Source organism: Labrus mixtus, chromosome 18 (assembly GCF_963584025.1).
Source record: "Labrus mixtus chromosome 18, fLabMix1.1, whole genome shotgun sequence".
Taxonomy (NCBI): domain Eukaryota; kingdom Metazoa; phylum Chordata; class Actinopteri; order Labriformes; family Labridae; genus Labrus; species Labrus mixtus.
In genome coordinates, this window is record NC_083629.1 from 15,661,170 (window position 1) to 15,681,828 (window position 20,659).

The 20,659-nt window shown below is 40.0% G+C and overlaps 1 protein-coding gene across 1 annotated transcript; it reads left to right on the plus strand.

Annotated features, from left to right (window-relative positions):
- The first annotated feature begins 975 nt into the window (after positions 1-975).
- Positions 976-20,659, plus strand: diras1b (DIRAS family, GTP-binding RAS-like 1b). Its single transcript, XM_061062753.1, has 3 exons — positions 976-2,387; positions 15,672-16,013; positions 16,532-20,659. Exons 2-3 carry the CDS (start codon positions 15,705-15,707, stop codon positions 16,817-16,819), a joined length of 597 nt encoding a protein of 198 aa, XP_060918736.1. The 5' UTR covers positions 976-2,387; positions 15,672-15,704; the 3' UTR covers positions 16,820-20,659.

The window sequence follows — 20,659 nt, forward strand, 5'->3', positions numbered from 1 at the left end:
TCACATTCCTGGCCCCAGGATAAAATCCATACAGACTGAATTGATCCCTTCACTCAAGTGTGATCATCAGACTGACATTTATCATGCATCTTTATTATGTATGGATTACTACTGAATGGTATAAAAAAAGCCATTTTTTCCCCCATAGGATTAATCATGATTTTAATGATTATTATATTTATACGCTGTAGCACCACTAGCAGATCGAAGCATCAGTCATCCAGTGAAATATCTCAAGAACTACTCAAGTAATTTGTACACAAGACTTGCTTCAGACAAGATGACGCAGATGAGAATCTTCTCTGATAAGTCTGTTTAAATTTTTCTCATACTTTGTTTTGTCACCAAATATCTGTCTGAACACATAGATAAGCATGTTAAACCAAGCTCGTGACTACGATACCAAACATCAGCATGCCGGCATTCGCATTGAAGTTGAGTATTTCCTTTTGTCTCGCACAACCTCACACATCTGCTCGGCCGTTTGTTTAAAGTTGATGTCTACAGTTGTTGATCAATATTTTTAATTTTCAAAATCAATAGGTTGTTTTACGGTGGATCTTGTGCCTTTGCCAATCACCGATTGTGTTAAGGAACAAAGAACTCTGTGGCAGACAGATGACCCCATCCGCTAGCATATATGCTCACTGTTACGTTGTCAAATCACTACAGGACTTCCAGTGGATGATGGCGTACAAGTTGAGATTTGTATGTTCATTCTTGAATACCTTAACAATTCTACCAGAAGAATTTGTGTTTACTGGGCCTAAAGGTGACCCAATCAGAAAGCACATTCATTAGAAAAGTGATAATGCTATAACTAAACTGATGTTACACCTAGAAACTTAAAGACATCACGAATCTCAATTTCAATTTCAACTTCAATCAATTTTAATGATCACTCTACTTTGTCCAAGCATCCATCTAAATATTTAATAATCCTCCCTCCCTCCTACCAAACCCTGCATCAACAGTGATTGCTACTTGAAAGCAACCGGCCGTGCAGTTCCCGGGGTGTACCGACAGAGGGAGACAGAAACAAGGCTGTGTGGACGAGGAGTTGGTGAGTCATACAGTGAGACCGTCACGTACCGACACAGCTCAAAACAAGGCCTGGTCTGACTGGACCACCGACCTTTTATTAGCACGAGGGCTTTTATCAAAACACCCCTTTAAAAATAGAATGACATTAATTAAATGTTCTTATTTCTGCCGACTGACATTTCATTTGGGCATATTTAGGATGGGCTGGAATACTTCCTGGTTTGTGGACTATGTGATCTCTTACCATCGTGCCACTAATTCCATGTCTATTGTTTTAGTTTGTGTAGGCCTACTGTTTATGCAGCCATTAACCATACTGTGCATACTGTACACATGTTTAGGCTTAGTAGCTCTGTCCATGGTCCTGAAACACATTGGGGTCGCTGTCCGTGGTGCTGATCAGGATTTAGCCAACGATACATCCCAAATGACCCCACCAATACTCCCCACAAAGCATTTCATCGTATATTTTTAAACTATCTTTGGTAAACTTCATGTCTTAGTGTTACATTTCTTAGTTTAAACATGAACAATCAAACATGTATTAGTTTCTAAAGATATCTATCAAACAACGTAATGTGAGAATGATTTACCATGTAATGTGATCCAGTTGATCCAACAATTTCCTTCCCTGACCTTTGACTATCACACTACTAAACTCAAGATCTAACGTGTCAGTCATAGGCCAAGATGTAGGGTAGGTGTCAAAGTACCTTAACCCTGGAAAAACAGTATTTTTTTTGATGTGCCTGAAACGTTGACAAAATGATATGAGACTCAGCTAAGTAGACTTTACGTTTGAAACGTGAATGATTTTAACAATTGTGCTGCTTTAATATTATTCTACGGGATAATCTAACATGTTTCCTGGTTCTTTATTCTATTACATGGCCCGACTTGTGAATAATTCAATTTTGCATGTGTAGTGTCCTATTAAAAAAACAATTCTTCCTATTAGGCTACTTCAGTTTTTTTTTTTTTCTCGATTATGGTGTTTGGAACTATCTCGTGTTCAGATTCCCACAGATGCTAATATTCCAGCGTCCAGTCTCCAGCCACTTGGTATTTGTAAGAACTGAGAGAAAATCAAGTGTGGACAGAAAAGGGAGAGGGCATAGCACCTCCCACGTCCTTTCTGCGAACGAGAGAGATAGAGAAAGGGGGATAGAGAGGCAGAGAGAGAGAGAGAGAGAGAGAGAGAATCTGCTGTCGTGGTGTTGGAAATCGGACGACATGAGCTCTACATGAACCGTGTAAAATGTTTTAAGACGCTTTCGGCGTTTGTCTTTTATCCGTCTAAACCAAGGACGAGCCTGAAGCGGAGCTACATACTTCACGACCAGGTATGAAGATGCTGCTTGTTCGCGTTTCATCCATCGAGGTTACATGTTGGTATTCAGTGGCGTAACCGTGGAGCTTCTACCGTGCTATACTGAGTGCACACGATTCCGAGCAATACCAGCTTTTTTCTTTTTCTTTTTATCTCATTGCTGTTGATTTACTGTTTCATTCATCCTCCCACTTCTTTGTGTTTGATACCCTATCGTATTAAATCTATGGCGCCTATATGCCTGCACAGCCATATTGGCAGTCAGCGGGAGAGAGGGCAGAGATATGAGGGTACTGGGTTTATCATATTGCTTTGAAGAGTAAAGGGAGGTGGAGGAGGGAGTGGAGAGGGGAGGAGGGGGAGAGGGGTGAGTGGGTGGCGGGGGGTTTCGCTGCGACTGCGAAATGATGGCACCGCTGCGAGATGGCGATCCTCTGGTATTTATGAATGAACCGAGCGGAGTAGGGTGGTCTGTAATGGCGTTGCACATCAAAATTGCGCACCGACGGCAAGCCCTGTCACTGCAAGCCCTTCCTTCCTGCCTGAGACGAACGTCAACATTAGAATATACAGTAATAATGACGCCAGCGTGACGCATAAAGCCCGATTTCTGGTGCAAAAGCCATGGTTAATCCTCCATCTGGATCCGTGTTTTCTCCATGTCTCTGCCGTGCCATGCCTCAGTCATGCGCTGTTTGTTGTTAGTTTCAGAAAACTGAGGTGGAGAGGCGTCATGACATGCAAAATGAGTTGTGAATCATTCAGGTCTTCTCTATGTACTGTATGTGCGATTATGTATGTGACTCAACTTCCTGTATCCATTGCCAGCCATGGGTGTGTGAATGTGTGCGTGGGTCGCAGAGAAAACAGAAGAGGTGTATAACAGTAAATCCTGTGATTAAGCTCTGAAGTGTGGTTGGCTGTAAAATAGAGATGCAGATGTTAAAGCATGCATGTGCTGATAGGGGATAAGTGAATGTGTGGGGGAGTGTGAATGGCCTGCCTGCCTGCCAGTCTGTTTGTCTGTCTTAAATGGCCACACTATGGTTGCATAAGAACACTGTGGCAGGACAAAGAAATGACTCAATACATGGTAACAAGGAAAAACACTGAAAGATGAGATGATGCCAATGATGCTGAAATCTCCCATGATGCTGGAGTGTGGATCCTAATGATTAACAATGATGTATTTAGTTTGTTGTTTCAGCTTAGGCCCATTAAACCACGGTTGCCACAAATAAGAAAGGTCTCGTAGACCAGATGTTGAGGAAGATGTGAAGTCTTTTCATGTTTGTGTGGAGGCAGACTGGTTCTCTGCTCACACACAAGCAGCCCTCAGTTTTCCGTGATTACCATGATCGGTCCGTTGCAAGCTGTGGCCAGGACTATAAATAGTTAATTCAGAGAATGAGGAAAAAATATTCATCATTAGATCATTGGTGTAATTTCTCAGTAGATTTTGAGCTAGCTTGTGTTTTCATACCTCATTTATATAAACCTATTCATGTGGACACAAGATCCAAGAGGCTTTAATTGCTGTGTGACCACGGACATCAAACAATGTTTTTTCACACTATGTACTTTCTGCCATTTTGATGGCGATGCAATCTTTTGAATAATACACTATGTATTCATATACGACATTTAAAAAGCCACAGTGTTGAGAAAGTGGTATACGTAAAAAAGCAAACATTGAATGACATCAAGTCATAAGAGAAAACGAAGTGAAAATAGATTTAGTTACTCAAAAGGAAAAAATTAAGAAAATAATAGAACCAGCAGATTTGAATCTACACAAAACAAAACATTTATACTGGCATACAGTGAGGTATTAGTAGGCTGGATATTTTAGAAACACAGCCATGATTTGAAGCTATTTGGCTGAGAAAATGTATTTCAAGTTCATTCATGTTTAAAAACTGTTATTTGTTCGACGGCTTCATTTTGTAATGATTGATACTGTGGGCTTTAAATTACCCCCCCCCCCCCCTTTAAATAAATAAAGGTAAATCATTTTTATTATTGAATTGTTCACTTTAATGCATGTAATGTGGCATCTTTTCCTTATACACTGCTTCATGTTTTTGTAATGGTGTACTCTTTGTAGAACATCTAAGTTGATTTGAAAAAGGAAAACTATTCTTAATGCTACTTTTCAATTGCAAAAAAAGTGCATTATATGTTTGACCTTTGGGGATGCACAAACCTGGTTTTCAATGGAAGAAGCAGTGCCTTTGTGACTTTAAAAGTCTCTCTGATGTACGTCGCTTTGGATAAAAGTGAATTGTAGAATTAAAAGTGATACTTAATGCATTGCATTACACGCTTTATTTACAATACACTAAATCCCCAACATTTGAAGCTAAAATTCATCTTGTTCCCAAACTAAGCTTATCTCGATAATGCATTCTGGAGCTTTTAATCCAACCTGTTTTTTAATAGATAAATATAACTGTTGCGTCCTCTTGATTTTAGAGTCTGTCTGTTTCTTTGCCAAGCGCAAGTTGTGCACCTTCAGCTATAATTATATACCGCACAGCGTCTGCTTCAATACTGGAACAAATCAATGCTAAAGTGTTTTAGCCATTCTGACAGCATGGGCTCATTCAAAAGGTCTACAGTATATAGTCTTCATTATATGTGGCATTTGGCAGGATTGTCTTGGATGTGCATAACTAATTGAAGGCCAGGATGGCTATTCTGGTCAATTATGCACACTGTGACCTCTGACTCTTCATTTTTAATTCAACATTTTGCTCAAATGTCAGATGTTCATTTAATATAAATCTATTATCTCCTTCCGTCTTTAAATCCATATTAAGAAATAAATAGAAGAGAAGAATGAAAATATTAAAGAGAAGTTAACCACCAGTTTCTTATTATCCCAGTTGTACCACAGAAGCATCACAAGCAGTTGGGTTTGTGCGTTGTCTCTGTTTTTACCCATCTGCACTGTTATCAGGCATGGATCCACTGGTCTTAATAAAAAATAGAGCTGAGTCTGATTACATTTTCCTGTAGAAACCAGTGGAGTCAATCCAAAACGGCCCACCCTGTCACCATCTGTCACTGCAGGTTTCTGCAACCCACTCCACCAGTGTGTAATTAGTGCTTCTGTCAGGTCGCGGCCTTCACAGCATCTAAGATTAAAAAAAAAATAATAATAATCCATTTGAATGCATTATGCATATGAGAAAAACACAATTCCTCTAGCTTTTTCTCTACAATACTCTGCTGTTAAAAGGCAGGTGTCTCTGTGCTTCCCAGATTTGCCGGGCTGTGGTATTAACAAGGTCTTATGTAGAAGACAGACGGAGCAACCCAGGGTTCCCCAGGTCAGGCTAATACTCAGTATTAATACACACTCAAACATTATTTACATGGCTTTATTGTAGAGAGTTCTTTGTACAACTATCCACATAGATTTAGGATGAATGAGGTTTATTTATCTGTTTCTTACTTTTGAAAAACAAACATCATCAGGAATACATTTCCCTCCTCAGAAATCCATTTCTGATCCATCACTAGTGAAGACCTGATGAGACTTGTCGGACTATTTTCATTGATGAAACTATTGAGTGTCAATTCTTTTGGGAAACAACTAGCACTGTTGCTAACAAGCTAAATATTTGGATTGTATAGACCTGTAAGGTTATTTGTAAAGATTTTTTAAACAATACTAAATGTGTAACGTGCCAGCACATTATAATATGATTTGTATTTTCTTTCATTTTGTTACATTCTGTCCTCATCTATCTGTAGAGCACGGTATGTTGTAGATTTTGTCAAAAGAGTCAAACATTCCCACCAAAGATTAAAATTGATCTGTATGTGTTCAAACTTTAAAGACACAGACCAGTTACTCAAGTAGCCGTAGTAATAAGCCGCACATGCTGCGATGTTCACCATGAGGGTTGCCTAGGATTAAGGATCAAAACGTCTTAAACTTAGTCTCCAGGCAAAGACAAGCTGGTTTTGTATCGGTTTTAGTTTTCACCGTAAAAAAACAACAATGAACAAAAATCTTCACAAATAAAAAAAGATGGATGTGTTTCCATAGTAACAATACATGTTAGTAGTAGTGAATCACAATACTCAGTTAAAAATAACAATAATTATGATGTATTTTATTCTCTTACTCCTCAGCTAGCCATGACTCTAACTGTACATTTTAACAGCACTACAATTCAAAATGCGTCTATGTGAATCATAATAATGTCATCACATCCTCAATTTTCTTCACTGTATAGGCCTACACATTGCTACACTTCCATTAATAATAATAATAATAATAATAATAATAATAATAATAATAATAATACAAGGAATCAGACAAACCTGAAGCCTTTTTATTTACGAAGATTTTTTACATTCTGAGGACAACAGACTGTAATAAAAAGCTGCATCATTTCAATAACAGACTTGTTACTTGGACATGTAACCTACAGACACACGTGGTTGATTTAGTGGGTGTGTGTGTATCTGTGCACTAGCTGCACCTGCAGCCCGTGGTGTGTGAGTCAGACAACACAAACAGGCAGCGTGTGTTTCAGGATTATATCTTCAGTTTTTGACCACAACATATCACTGTGTAATAGAGTTTGTTTGGCTACAGGCTGCAGCAGGCTGTGACATTACCAACGCTAAGTTTCTGATTGGTGTTATACGCAGCCAGCAGCTGATACTTGCGCGACCGGGTGTGATTAAACGGAGAAAAGTCAACGCGGCATATGAAACAAAGTAACCATAGACAATGAAATATCATACCTTTGTGGCCCGTTTCCAAATGAAAGTCCATGAAAGACTTGTGTTAAAGAACTATTTTTAAAGACTGAATTGTCTTTGCACAATAGATGGCGCTTACACACACTGAACGCTGCATTTTACTGAGAATCTGCACAGGGATTACCGTCAGTAGATTTACTTTACACCAAGTTGATACATTTCTCATCGATCTGCGGATCAGCCTAAAGTAAAGTAGTGGTGCAACAGATCCCAGTTGATCTGATAGTGTTCACGGATCAACTGGGATCTGTTGCACCACTGCTGTACATGTTAGTGAGGAAATCCTCCCAACTCTGCTTTGCTCTGTCCGGAAGAATATTCTTTTTAGTTTTGTCATATTCTTTTAGAATACAGGGTATCTATTTGTCTTTATGGTAGATGGTAGAATAGATGAATCTTATACTGCAGAATAAAATAATTAAATGTTAATGTTGTGTGTTTCCATAGACATAAATATCAGCTTTATTGTTTGTGTGTCCCTCTCCTTATATCTCAAAGGCACAATAATAGTCTCATTGCATGCTGAATCAAAGCTATTTCTTTGAGGTGTCAGAGGGCTTCAGCGTGCATCAAAAGCTGCATGCAGTCTTATATGGAGACTGCTGGTAACTTAAGTCCTGGGAATTGGGTCAATGCAGAGCAGGCCAGGACCACAGAGGAGGTTAAGCTCAATGATTAGCTACTAAGCCAAGACCACAGTACTGCAATCTCTTGTACAGTCTAAGGCACATTCTGCTGAGGTGCATGGTAGTGTACGCTCAATCACAGTATAGACTGACACTGATTAGAAGCAGTCGACCTCATCCAGCATACAGACAGGTGTCACTCTGAGGATGTGTAGTGATTGTTTCTATGCTCACATTGATTGATTTGGATGGCTACACTCTGCCACAGCCACCTGTTCAGATAGTTGTACGAGTCTAATGCATAATAATGTATTTCGTCTCTGAGGTGGTTTAAATGGTCCGTTCATTGTTGGATGACACACACCTCTCTTGGACATTTATATATCGTTTCTGATTGCAAAAATTCATTCAAAAGTTAAGTAATACAAATGTTGACATATTTAGACAAATACTCCTGTTTTCCTTCTTGCCATGAGTTGGATAAGCAAACTGATACCACAAAATGTTTTGGTCAGTTGTATATGAGAATGGACCCAGCTGCTAGTTAGCTTAGCTAAGCGCAATAACATGACTCATAACTCATGAAAAGAGGGGGAACCAGCTAGCCTGACTAAGGCTAATATGTCAAAATGTGTATTCCAATAGAGCAGATAGAGTTTGGGAAGCTCATACCTTGGTGGTGCAGTGACTTCTAACCGTAGGTCTGCCTTTTAGCTATGACAAAACTCCAACTCTTGGATTTAAAACGACATACATCATGTTATTTAATGAGCTGCTGTTACCTTTGAACATGCACAGAATGTTTTCTCTTTTCCTGAGTTTGTGCAGTAAAGTTAAGCTAAGCTAATCAGCGGCTAGCCGCTAGCTTACCATGCACCATAGAGAGTACAGTTGATCTTTTCGACTAGCTCTCAGAGACACAGTAAAAGACGCAGAGTTTTGGGATTAAAAACTTGCAAATAAGTGGTTTGTCATTAGCCAATCTGTATTTTGAACTGCATGCAGCAATAGCTAACATCTTTGATTCGTTTGTGAGATTATTGTTACAGCGATACGCAGGCATAGTTTTAGCTTTGAGGAATGTAATGAAGGGTTTCCTTTTTTTTTTTGCATTATAACCCTCTCAAAAGATAAACACACACATGCAGTCAAGCAGAGAGGAAAGAGTGGGGTCTATCTACTATTTTAAAGTAAAATGCAAGTGAACGCTTCTCACACGCTTAACCGTAAATCAACTCACACAGATTGTCAGCAATTTTAAACTAAGTACTTGTAAGCTGTTTTCCATGGGCTTCCCAGGTGTGAGACAGCAGCGTGACTGAATATGTAAGACCGAATCAAAATGTATAAATTGAACCGCCACAGTCTGCTCAAACCCTAATGAAACTGCCCTGATCTAAAAATTGCTCTCTCTCTCTCAAAATGCAGATTCATTCCTCTGGTATTACACACACACATAAACACACACAAACAAACACACACACACAGACTCAAGCACACACTCTCTCTCTCTCTCTCACACACACGCACACACACATATGCATACACATGAAATGCCCGATTTGATATGTGCACAGAGAACAGGGAATCTCTTGCTTGACTGCACAGATTCAATCACACACACGCACATGTTCATACACGACCCTCCAGTCCAGCAGTCAAATAAACTTAGTGCAGGTTTTGAGGCATTCTGAGGAGTCTGTTTATGAATGTGTTCACACAATATGGTCATGACGGAAAGGAATATTTCAGAAAACCCTTAGATGAAAATCTGTTGACCCTGTGAAACACGCGTTGCAAAATAGCCGTGTATCCACAGCATTCCAGGATCGGCAGCTTGAATAAAGCCTTTTTCTCCACAAGATACCATGGGACTGCTTTGTGGGTGTCTATTTAATCACGCTCTTGATCTGTTGAATGGCATTGTGTTTGATGTTGGTTAATGCGCTTCCTTTGTGCTGTGCATAAGTGGCTCTCTTGAGGAGAATTATGTGCATATTTTCACTAAAGGTGACATTTCCTTGCTCGCTCTGGGAAAGAAACGAGTGGAGAATGTATTTTCTGACTTAGGGGAGAGTAGGACTTGTTTGGTCTGTGCCAAAGCTATCTACTAATGGAGATTGGCTGCACTGCCACAGATGCATTTATAGTGTTCCATTAATTCATTAAGAAACTGCAGTCCTCTCCTTTCAAATAAAACAAGAGAAGGGGGGGGGGGAAGGCAGAGAGACTGCTTGCATTTCGGAGGAGTATCATTAATCTCCAAGGCCTGGTGTCAAGGACAAACGGTACATGAGCGGAAGTACAGTGTGTGTGTGTGTGTGTGTGTGTGTGTGTGTGTGTGTGTGTGTGTGTGTGTGTGTGTGTGTGTGTGCTTCTATGTGTTTTTGTAGGGTTGCACCTGTGAGTGCAGTTGTAGCTGCAGACAGAGGGAGGGACTCCTCAGCTAATTTTAGTTCTGAGGAAAGAAGGATGGGAGCAGAGGGTGGTTTAATTAGCAGCATCGTTGAAATGCTCTTAAAAACACACACAAAAATAACAGACACAAAGCAGGATGGGCCCCATCAATCAAAATCACAGTGGCCTTATTTAACTTGTCCAACAGCATTGAGAAATTAAGAATCAAACCAATTTTACTATTACTGATTATTATTAACTATTACTATTATTGAACCAATTTTGTTCAAAGTCTATGCTAGTTTAATTTGTTTAGTTGGACCTCTCCAAATGTTGAGCCTTATCTTCATAAAGTTCCAGCAAATAACTTTGGTCAGCTACGGAAATTAGCCTCATAACAAAGCCTTTAGTCATTTAATATGGTGAAATGTTTCTGTGAAAGCTAATACAATGTTTTGTGAATAAACAGTATAAGAACCAGTCCTTACACTGGTAAATAACCAAAAACTCATTTTACCTCACTGGCTCATCTTGTCCCTTTCGCCCCAAATCTAAGATCCAACTTCTCTACTGTTTCCTTATGTGTTGTGTACTTCTTCCCTCCTTTTAAGTTCCATAGTTCTAAGCGGTAACCTCTAAATGAAGCCAATGCGGAAGTGCAAAGTGCAATATCCTGCAGTTTGTAGAGTGTTGTTTGAGGCTGGAGGAGACACATACAACCCCAGTAAATAAAGCCCATTTTTATAGCGGAAATGAACATGTTAACTGCCTGTTCAAAACCCACCTCAGCTCCAGCTCGCCTGTTGTTAAGTTGACTGAGAGTTAAAGTGAGACATGCAGCATTGCCAGACTGCGGCCAATGGGACTCCAAAGCCCCCTGCAGTAACAGACGGGTAATGTCACTCAGGCTTCTCTCATTAATAGTTAAACAGGGGAAATAACTGATCATGAAAAGAAAATGTTTCTTTTATACTTAGGTCACTTGGGATCCTTTTGATTTTAAGAACAAAAAATGACATACTTTTTTGTATGATGGTGAATCAGAAAACAAATCAAATTGAGTGTATTTCCCTCCATAATGTAAATTTCACATGCTCAATATTTAATTCTTAATGTCAGCTCAACGCATACCAACTCTCTCTGGTGTTGTTGTTGTTGTGAAGTTTCACTGAAGTCCAATCAGCTGCAGTGTCTGATCAATAACTGATATCCAGTGAAGAAACATGTCTATTTGTAAAAAGTCTTCTCTAACGTCTGCTCTCGTGTATCCTTCAAGACCCCAGGAAGTGCGTTGACTGCTGAAGGCGATTTCCCATAGCGGCCAAACTTGGTATTGAAGTGTCACATGATGCAATGGAGGTCAAAAAGAGTTTGCATTGGGAAAGAGACGTCTTAAAATCAGCAGATAATTTTTTTTTGACCAACTTCTCAATATGAACACTTAAATAACCAATTTTTAAAAAATGGTTAGGTGCTGAAAATTGTAAAATGCAATTTAAGCCGAATTCAGAGATATTTTTGTAGACATAATAAACGCAGATCAGAGCCACAGGACTGCCACTCCAAGTTCGCAAGTTCTATGGGCTCGCTAACGCAGGAGATCCGGGTAGGCCTATGGGCCACTGAGCAGCTTTTGCTGGAATGAACGGGGTTCCGCCTCCAATGCTGTACACATTAAGACATCCATGATATCCTGGCTCCTCAGATATCCGTCTCTCCTCAATCTTCTTGAACAATCCTTAAGAGATGCAGCTAGAAGACTAACATATTAAACAAGCAACTTAGTATTTTAGGTGTTAGTTATCTTACAAGACTAACTAATAGTCTATAGGTCAGGAGTCTATTAGTTGCTCCATAACAATAGTTTCAAACAACAAGCCAGCCATTTTACCAGACAGATTAGCCCAGGGAGTCTGGATGAATTAGCTTAGGTTATCCACTGAGCAGTATTCCGCTACTTTAGCTAGCTAGCAGTTCATCATTAGTCAGCAAAACAAAACAAAAACCAAAATGACTTCCACTCAGCATCTGTCATATTCCTATTTGGCCAGACGCTTTGCTGGAGTCTTCAAGCCTCTAATTTCTTGGCTACTCTGCATTTTTTGAAACAGTAGGCCACTTTGTTGTCATCAGCAGTCTGTAGTTTTATGCTAACATTAACATTTTTATAGTTGGAGGGGAGCTGAAAAGAGACAAGGCCTTCAGAGTGAATCACACTTTCATCGTTGGGATTTTTGCAACAACACGTGTCTAATCTACATTTATTAAAGCTCGGGAAACTAACGTTAAAGAGTAATAATGTGTAGGTGCTCTCTTTACGTATGTCTTCTTTGCCCATGATGCAAATAAAAGTTGAAAAAGGTTTATGTATTGATCTAATTTAAACCACTGGAAAATCTTATTGATGAGCAACATTGATTGAATTTCATTGTATCCCTCATTATCATAAAAATGCCAGTGCATTTCACTCTAAAGCCAGAGAGAGCCATTAAACAAGGTTTTCTGCTTTGCTAGAAGAGTAGAAAACAGTTAACAATCTACAGGCACATGAGCAGAAGGCACTCGCCCATCTGCAACTTAAATTGTGGTTGTGTGTTCAGCAGCAAGGATATAAAACACTCTTGTATGTAGCCCAGACTTAAAGATTGACTATAAAACTCAAGAGGTACCCCCTGATTCCCCATTTATCTTCCAACTCCTTGACTGATATTATCTAGAGCCTGGCAATGCAATTACAGCCGCCCTGTCATCAATAGTGTGTTTCAGCAGCGCAAGCATGACAGAAATCCACTTATTCCATCTGGTATTGATGTGAATTTACTGTTTCATTACAGCAAGAGCTAAGAGAGCAGCAAATGATCACAACGAATATCACAACGAATGAATATCTTATTATGGGACCTTAAAGCAAGTTTAAAGTAACAGCAGATAAATAATGCAACAGATACAGTGCGTAATCATGCACAGACGCTCAGCCCTGACAAAGACAGCAATAGATAACGTGTGCATTGTCCAGATATGTATGAGATGCAGCAGGAGAGTTAAGATTTGTAGTCCTTGCATGTGCAGGGATGCTGACTACAAACCGGTTTTCTATTATTAGTTCTTTCATCACACACACTTCCGAGTGTTAATATTATATTTTTATTAACCTGACTGCACACAACGTGGATCTTTTAGTCTTTTTTTTCTTTTAGTATGTTGAAGATTAGATTAGTTATTATTTTATTCTGGATTGGTCTTGGGGGAAATCTCAAAAGCCAGATGTGCACAGCAGGTATTTGTAGTCAAACAATAAAGTATAACTGGTTTTAAAACGACTGACTCTAAATGACCAGTTTGTAACTTTAAAGGTTCCCTTGGCAGAGATGATGAAAAAATTGGTAGAAATGGAACATAATATTCATGATTACATTTCAGTTGGTGTATTATCACTTGAAATGTAAGAAGTGGTGTTGTTTTTCTCTTTCATGTTGAATTCACATTTTCCCACTGTAGCTCAGAATAGACCAGGGATGGGCAACTTTGGTCACGGCAAGGGCCACATTCAATTAATTCTCCCTGCCAAAGGGCCAAATTGTAGAACACAAAAACGATCAATTATGAATCAATTATAAAAAAAATCAATAATGTCTCAAATTTAACTCAACATATGCCAGTGATCAAATATTATTATGGACGTATTTCTGGTTTTCATGATTTCATGGCAGATTTTGTCACATTTTCTTCATGTTTCCAATTCTTGATATGTAAAAATTGACCTGAGGGCCACATTGAGGGTTGACGGGGGCCGCCAGTTGCCCACCCCTGGAATAGACCATCACACAATCATTCTGGAGGGCCTTTGTGTGACCACTGATACATGTTTGGAAGGAGAGAATGTGGTGGGGAGTTGATTTTTCTGTCCCCTTGGGGGCATGGATTTGGTTATTGTTCTTGACCAGCTAGTGAATTTAACTCCAACATACTTTGTTAAGCTTTAAAGGGGACATATTTTGAAAAATCCACCTGTACAGTGTTTTTCAACATCTATTTGGGTAACCTGAGTGTCTACCGACCCACAAAAGGTGAAATAAACCCATCCAGTTCTTTGTTTGTGATCTGCACAAGTCTTACAACACAGAGAAACATTTTCAGTTTCAAATTTGCTCTCCTTGTGACGTCACAGTTGGATTCTGGTAAAAAAATAAAATAAAAAAACCTCCCCTCCCCTGATATCTCCACCCGTCGACTCCACCCCCAGCCTAGAGCAAAACTCTTGCGCAGGTCCGCCATTTATATTCCCACTAGCGAAGGAGTAATGTCTACTGGGAAAACTTAGAGGGGGCTCATTGCATTTAAAGAGACACACACACCAAAATGGAGTGTTGTGAGAGAGCTGGTTTATACAGGGTCACAAACCTCCTCCGGTGCTTGATTCATGTTACATTTTGACCACAGCACAGATGTTTCATTTAGATCACAGGGGACTGTTTGAAAAGGTAGAAAAGGGCTGTAATATTTAAAACTGGTTCATCCGCTGCAAGTGTACTGTTGGTCAACAGACCTTTTTCACACCTGTAAACGGATGACACTATGCTGCTGCAAGAAACAAGGCAATAGGAGCCTAGAGACTAAACCAAAACAGTACATTTTAAGCGGGCAAGAGAGACACAACAAATTAAAGTCTTTGACAAGTGAAAGGCAACTGCAAAGTTTGTGGAATTTGGAGGTTCACTTGTGTACAAATTTATAGAAAGTTATTTGATCCACTGTAGAAAATTAATGAGCACAGATTTTATTTATTTGCTCAGCATTTCAGTTTTGTTTGTAAGATTTACTTTCAAATAAGAATTTAAACTTATATTCTAATATTTAAAAAAGGAATTCAACAGATAAGTGGGGTATTATTTAAGAAAAAAATATTCTTTCCTCACTCAACATTGAACAGTGAATATTAATAATCTCTTGGAAGTATATGTAGTACAGTATGAAAATGAAACTCAAGCAAAGCACAACTAATTCTGATTGAGAAATTCAACATTGTTTCATACACAAGTTCATGTTACTGTTTTCCTCTGATGCAGCAAGAACTTTCTCTCTGCCAGAGTTTGCTGCAGTTCCTTAAATTGATAAATGAGGAAACGCTGGACTGTTTTTAGGGATGAGCCTAACAAACTGTGACTCTGAGAGCAGTATTGATCAGGGAAATGCTTGCGTCAGGTGCAAACTTGGAGCTTCACCAACCTCATCCTCTCTAATTTGTACTCTGGCTCATAGTCAGACCTCAGGTCCGACAGTTAAAGTGCTTTACACCCACAGGCGTACACCACCAGCACCTCTTTTTGGCTCCTCTGTCTGCTTTGTACTTGCTGCCTGTTCATTTGCTAAAGTTTCTCTAAACTTATCCTCCTCTCATCTAATCTCATCTCCTCTCCTCTCCTCTCCTCTCCCCACCCCTCACCTGTCTCTCCTGCTTCCTCATCATACCCCCACCCTCAATACCACAGGTGTAACACTGTCTCAAGCCTGAGGGGGGCAGAATGCCGGAGCAGAGCAACGACTATCGCGTGGTGGTGTTTGGAGCAGGAGGAGTGGGGAAGAGCTCCCTGGTCCTACGGTTTGTAAAGGGCACCTTCAGGGATACTTACATCCCCACAGTGGAGGACACCTACCGCCAGGTGATCAGCTGTGACAAGAGTGTGTGCACCCTCCAGATCACCGACACCACGGGGAGTCACCAGTTCCCGGCCATGCAGCGCCTGTCCATCTCTAAAGGCCACGCCTTCATCCTGGTCTACTCCATCACCAGCAAACAGTCCCTGGAGGAGCTCAAACCTATTTACCAACAGGTAGGTGTGTGTGTGTGTGTGTGTGTGTGTGTGTGTGTGTGTGTGTGTGTGTGTGTATAAAATCACATTATACTTGACATGATTTTCCTTTTTTTCATTGGTCTTCCAGAGAAAGAGCATAGTGTGAACTGCTGAAGTGACTTTTAGATATTTACTATCTCCATTTTTCTCCCATAAGAATTTGATATTGCATTAATTTAATTTAATAGAAATAATCCAATTTAACAAAGTCCAAACACAGAATATTAATCAATATGTTGCACAGTGAGTTTCACAGCACAACATTAATTAAATCAGATATTTCATTATTGGTTCGAAATTCATTGAGGTCATACTTTATAACCAATTTTAAATATGCATCTAAGCTTTTGTGTCCTCAGATGTACAGTCTGCTTCTTATAATTGAAGCATATATATTTTTTGGATGCTATGGCTGTTGTTAGGAGGACCAACAAATCAACTTTATTGTGTAGGGACAAGGCCAGAACATAACGAGCACTTCCCTTGCTTTCCTGCAGGTCTTGGCCATAAAGGGCAACGTTGAGGCAATCCCCATTATGCTTGTGGGCAACAAGAGCGATGAGACCCTGCGGGAGGTGGAGACCAAGGATGGGGAAGCCCAGGCTAACCAGTGGAAGTGCGCCTTCATGGAGACGTCAGCCAAGACCAACCACAACGTCACTGAGCTCTTCCAGGAGCTGCTCAACCTGGACAAGAAGAGGAACATGAGCCTCAACATCGACGGCAAGCGCTCAGGAAAGCAGTCCCGTGCCGAGAGACTGAAGGGCAAATGCAGCGTGATGTAAAACCCGAAGAGGACGAGGCCGAGGAGGACAGGGGAGTCTGAGGAAAAGAGAGGAAAAAGGAGAAACGGAGGAAAGAATGAAGACGAGAGAAAAGAGGGACTCATTATCAGTCAGACGGAGCAAAATAACTGGAGGACAACGGAAATCTCATCTTCACATCCTCCTCTGATAGACTGGTGCATTCACAACCACAACTAAGCAGTTATTTTAAAGGGACATACAGGATTTCCATTTGGAGCGTTACATCCATTTGCATACTGCTAAAAGGAGAAATGGGGCAGACCGATGCAGGATATGGAGAAGCAATGGCGTGGGTCATTTAAGAATTACCTGAAGTCAGTTCTTTCTGGAATTCTGCATCACCTGAGTGTCAAATCTTGGCTTAGGAGCTCATCACGACCTGGGACTGCATCCACGATCACAATCTGCAGCAATGCTTGATGAAAAACCTGGAGGATTCTGATCTACACAAAGCGTTCAGCGTCCTCTCTCACTTCTACACCTCCCTCCCTTCCTGCTCAGCTCACACTTTAACTTACCCCCCTTGTCATCCTGGCAACCTCATCCTTTGCATACTATTAAAAAAAAAAAATAGAGAAATGTGATGTGTGCGTGTAACAGAGTCAACAATGTAATTTAAGCTCACCTATCTGGTAGAAACACGATTTTAAGAGACTGATGTGTCCATCACGCTACAAAGCACAGGACCCGGCAGTTTGAGACTGCTAGCATGAGCGACACGCATTACAGCAGCAAAACATACGACTCAGCTACATTCAGGAGCCACACCTGAGGACTCTGATGTATATAAACATTGGATATTTCAATATATTCCAAATGAGCTACACATGCCCCACCCGAACGATTAAATCAGGAAGAGGTCGAAGTTCAAGTCATTAATGCTTCAAGTCATGAATCACTTCTGAAAGACTGGAAAAGGTCTGAATTTACTTAAACCACTCTTTAAAAAAGCTCTCTTATCGAAGCGACGGATTCAACGCAACAATCCTTTTAAGACTCATCTCATGTAGAATAAGTTGGACTCTGATCAAAACACGATACAGAAACGAAAGTCTGCCTTGTCGACCAGGACCATAGACTCAGATAATCATTGCCAAGCTGGTAAGACAAAAGCAAACTGGGATGGCTTTTTGTTTTGTGTTGTTCTGAGGTTGAGAATGTCTGTTTGCTTTGCACTTTTCATCTAACATTTCTCGTCTTTTGCCTTGTATTTTTTCTTGTTCGTTTAGCCTAATAATAATCTTCAAATTCATGTCAAAGAAGAAAAAAACAGAAATCCGCCCAAACAAAAAAGCACACAAAGAAGATGAATACATAAATGAAATAATGGAATGAATGTAAAAAAAAAAAAAATAGAAAAAGAAGAAGAAGAAAGAAGCTCCATGCTGCTTATTCAGTGTGACCTGAATCAGTAATGTTTTTGTTCTCTTTGTTTGCTTTGGTCACATTACCTTTCAAATGCTCATTGCAGGGCAACAGGAAACAGAATCACATCCATAAACACACACACACCTGCACATCATGTGCAAAAAAGATGCATTCATGCAGGAGTCCAAACAAAAAATAGAGGTCAACCGTGTAACATGAAGACAAACAGGGCTCGCTCAGCCTAAATGCCCTCACATTGCACTTTATATCGTAAACACACACACACACACACACACACACACACTTAACAGTGATTTGTCATGTTTTTGCATATGTTATTTATTAATGATATCTACTTAAAAATATACTCCTGTTTCCACAGACTAGCTCTTATGTATGTCCAAAGTGCATGTATACACCTTTTTGTTTTTACACAGGAGCTCTGAAAAATTGTACACATTGTACACAGGCAAGCCAAAAGCACAATACTTTTTTACCAACATATCTATTTGTACATTTTATTTCTTTCTCTTTTTTGTATATTGTTTATGATTTTCACCTTAAACCTTCATCAAATAAGAACTGAAAAATGGAAGAACAATCCCATCATCATCACCACCATAGGTAGCTCTCCGTCTTGTTGTGAAGTGCTTCTTTTTTCTTTTCTTTTTTGTCTCGTATGTGGCACAATGAGGTTGTGATTCTGCTGAACAACAGGGTATTGTGACGTGACGGCTGATGTGCGAATGGTGAAGTGTGCAAATGTGACGTGACCCCCAAAAGGATTGTAGACGGTACATTAGCACGGGCAGAGTAAAGTCAGATTATTCGTCTCCATCTCTCAGGCGGTTTTAACTACAGTTTGGGTGGAGCATAATCTGCCCGTGTACTGTTTAATACCGAAAGACACAGATGATGCCCCCTCTTAAATGTGTATCCATCTCTCTGGAAAGCACAGCAGCTGTTTTTTTTTTTTTTGTCTCTGTCTTTACGTGTGCAGCAGAATCAACAACTGGGCACTTTAGGGTGACATTTTACTTGAAGATTTGCTTAAAAAATCAGCAACACCTCATTAATTAGCACCATGTAAAATGTCCCTTCTGCATTGTTCACGCCCCCACAGACTCACATCACAGAGGTGTAGTTAGTGTAAATAAGCATAATGATAGAAGAATTCGATGTGTATACAAGCTTCAAGTAAGATGTTACCCAAGTAATGAAAAACTATACTGGCTCCTCTTGTTACAGTAGGAGGTTTGATGTTGCTATGTACTGTAATACACGGCTCATTATGTTGCTAATATTATATGTAACTATTTGACACAACCCATTTTTTTTTCAGATCAATCAGATACAGTAACAATAGCCAAATGTGAATATGTAACTGTAAGGTTCCACTCCTTGGCTGTGACTTTTATTTTTTATTTTTTGCTGACTGAATTCATTGTTATCTGTTGTACTTTGCACTAATGTGAGGTCCTGTTAAACTCAAACATTTGCATTGTAAACCTACCCTTTACCTGTTAGGTGCCAGGGATGCTCACATGGGCTCTTTACTTTTATCTTTTTATTTAAAAAAAAAAAAAAACAAGATGCATATGATAATATTTGTTCTTAAGCATAAGATTTCAGCAAGATGGAGTGATTTCTGCCATAATGTGTCCATCTTAAGATTACAATGGGTCTGGAACTTGGATCGGGCAGCTCTGCTCTGATCTGATGTGTAGCTACCAGCAGTGGTGGTGCACTCTGCATAAATATCAGCTTGACATGTCTGGTTGCTCCACACAAAACGCCAGATTGCAAGCGCATGTTTGTGCAATCTGTTGTTCAGGAGACTGTCGCTGTTCATGTTCCTGTGTGAAATCTGATACAGCAGGGAGGAGGCAAAAACAATGAGACAGCGTGCAGGATCAGTGTGCACAACAAGCTCGGAAGAGAGAGCGAGCTTTGCTATTAATAGAAATGGTGTGAGAGAAAAAAACAAGTGCTAATGCACAAACAGTGGCCTGTGTAGGATTCAGATGTTCTCTGCATATGGAGAGGTGTGCGTTTGTGTGTGTCCCTTGAGTTTCTCGGTAGTGTGAGTTAATAATGGGCATGAATTAGGACAGACACCTCTCCTCCCATCGCTTGTCTCACCTTATATTTCAATGAAGAATAGTCACTGCTGCTGCTGTCTGAATTTACGTGTGTGCTTGTGACCACGAGTGCATAATTGCATGTCGCAAAATCAGCCCCCGATTCGCCTCCCTTCACTCCGGCCTGCAGGAGTGTGAGTGTGTGCTGTTGTACCGTTCTTTAAAATGTCTGTCAGATGTTTGAAGCTTTCCTGTGGAGAATGCCTACACATTTCTGCATGAGTCATCCCTCATTGCTCAAAATACTTCAATACACAAACACACACACACACACGCATATAATACAGGCATGGAGGCTAAATAAATAAAT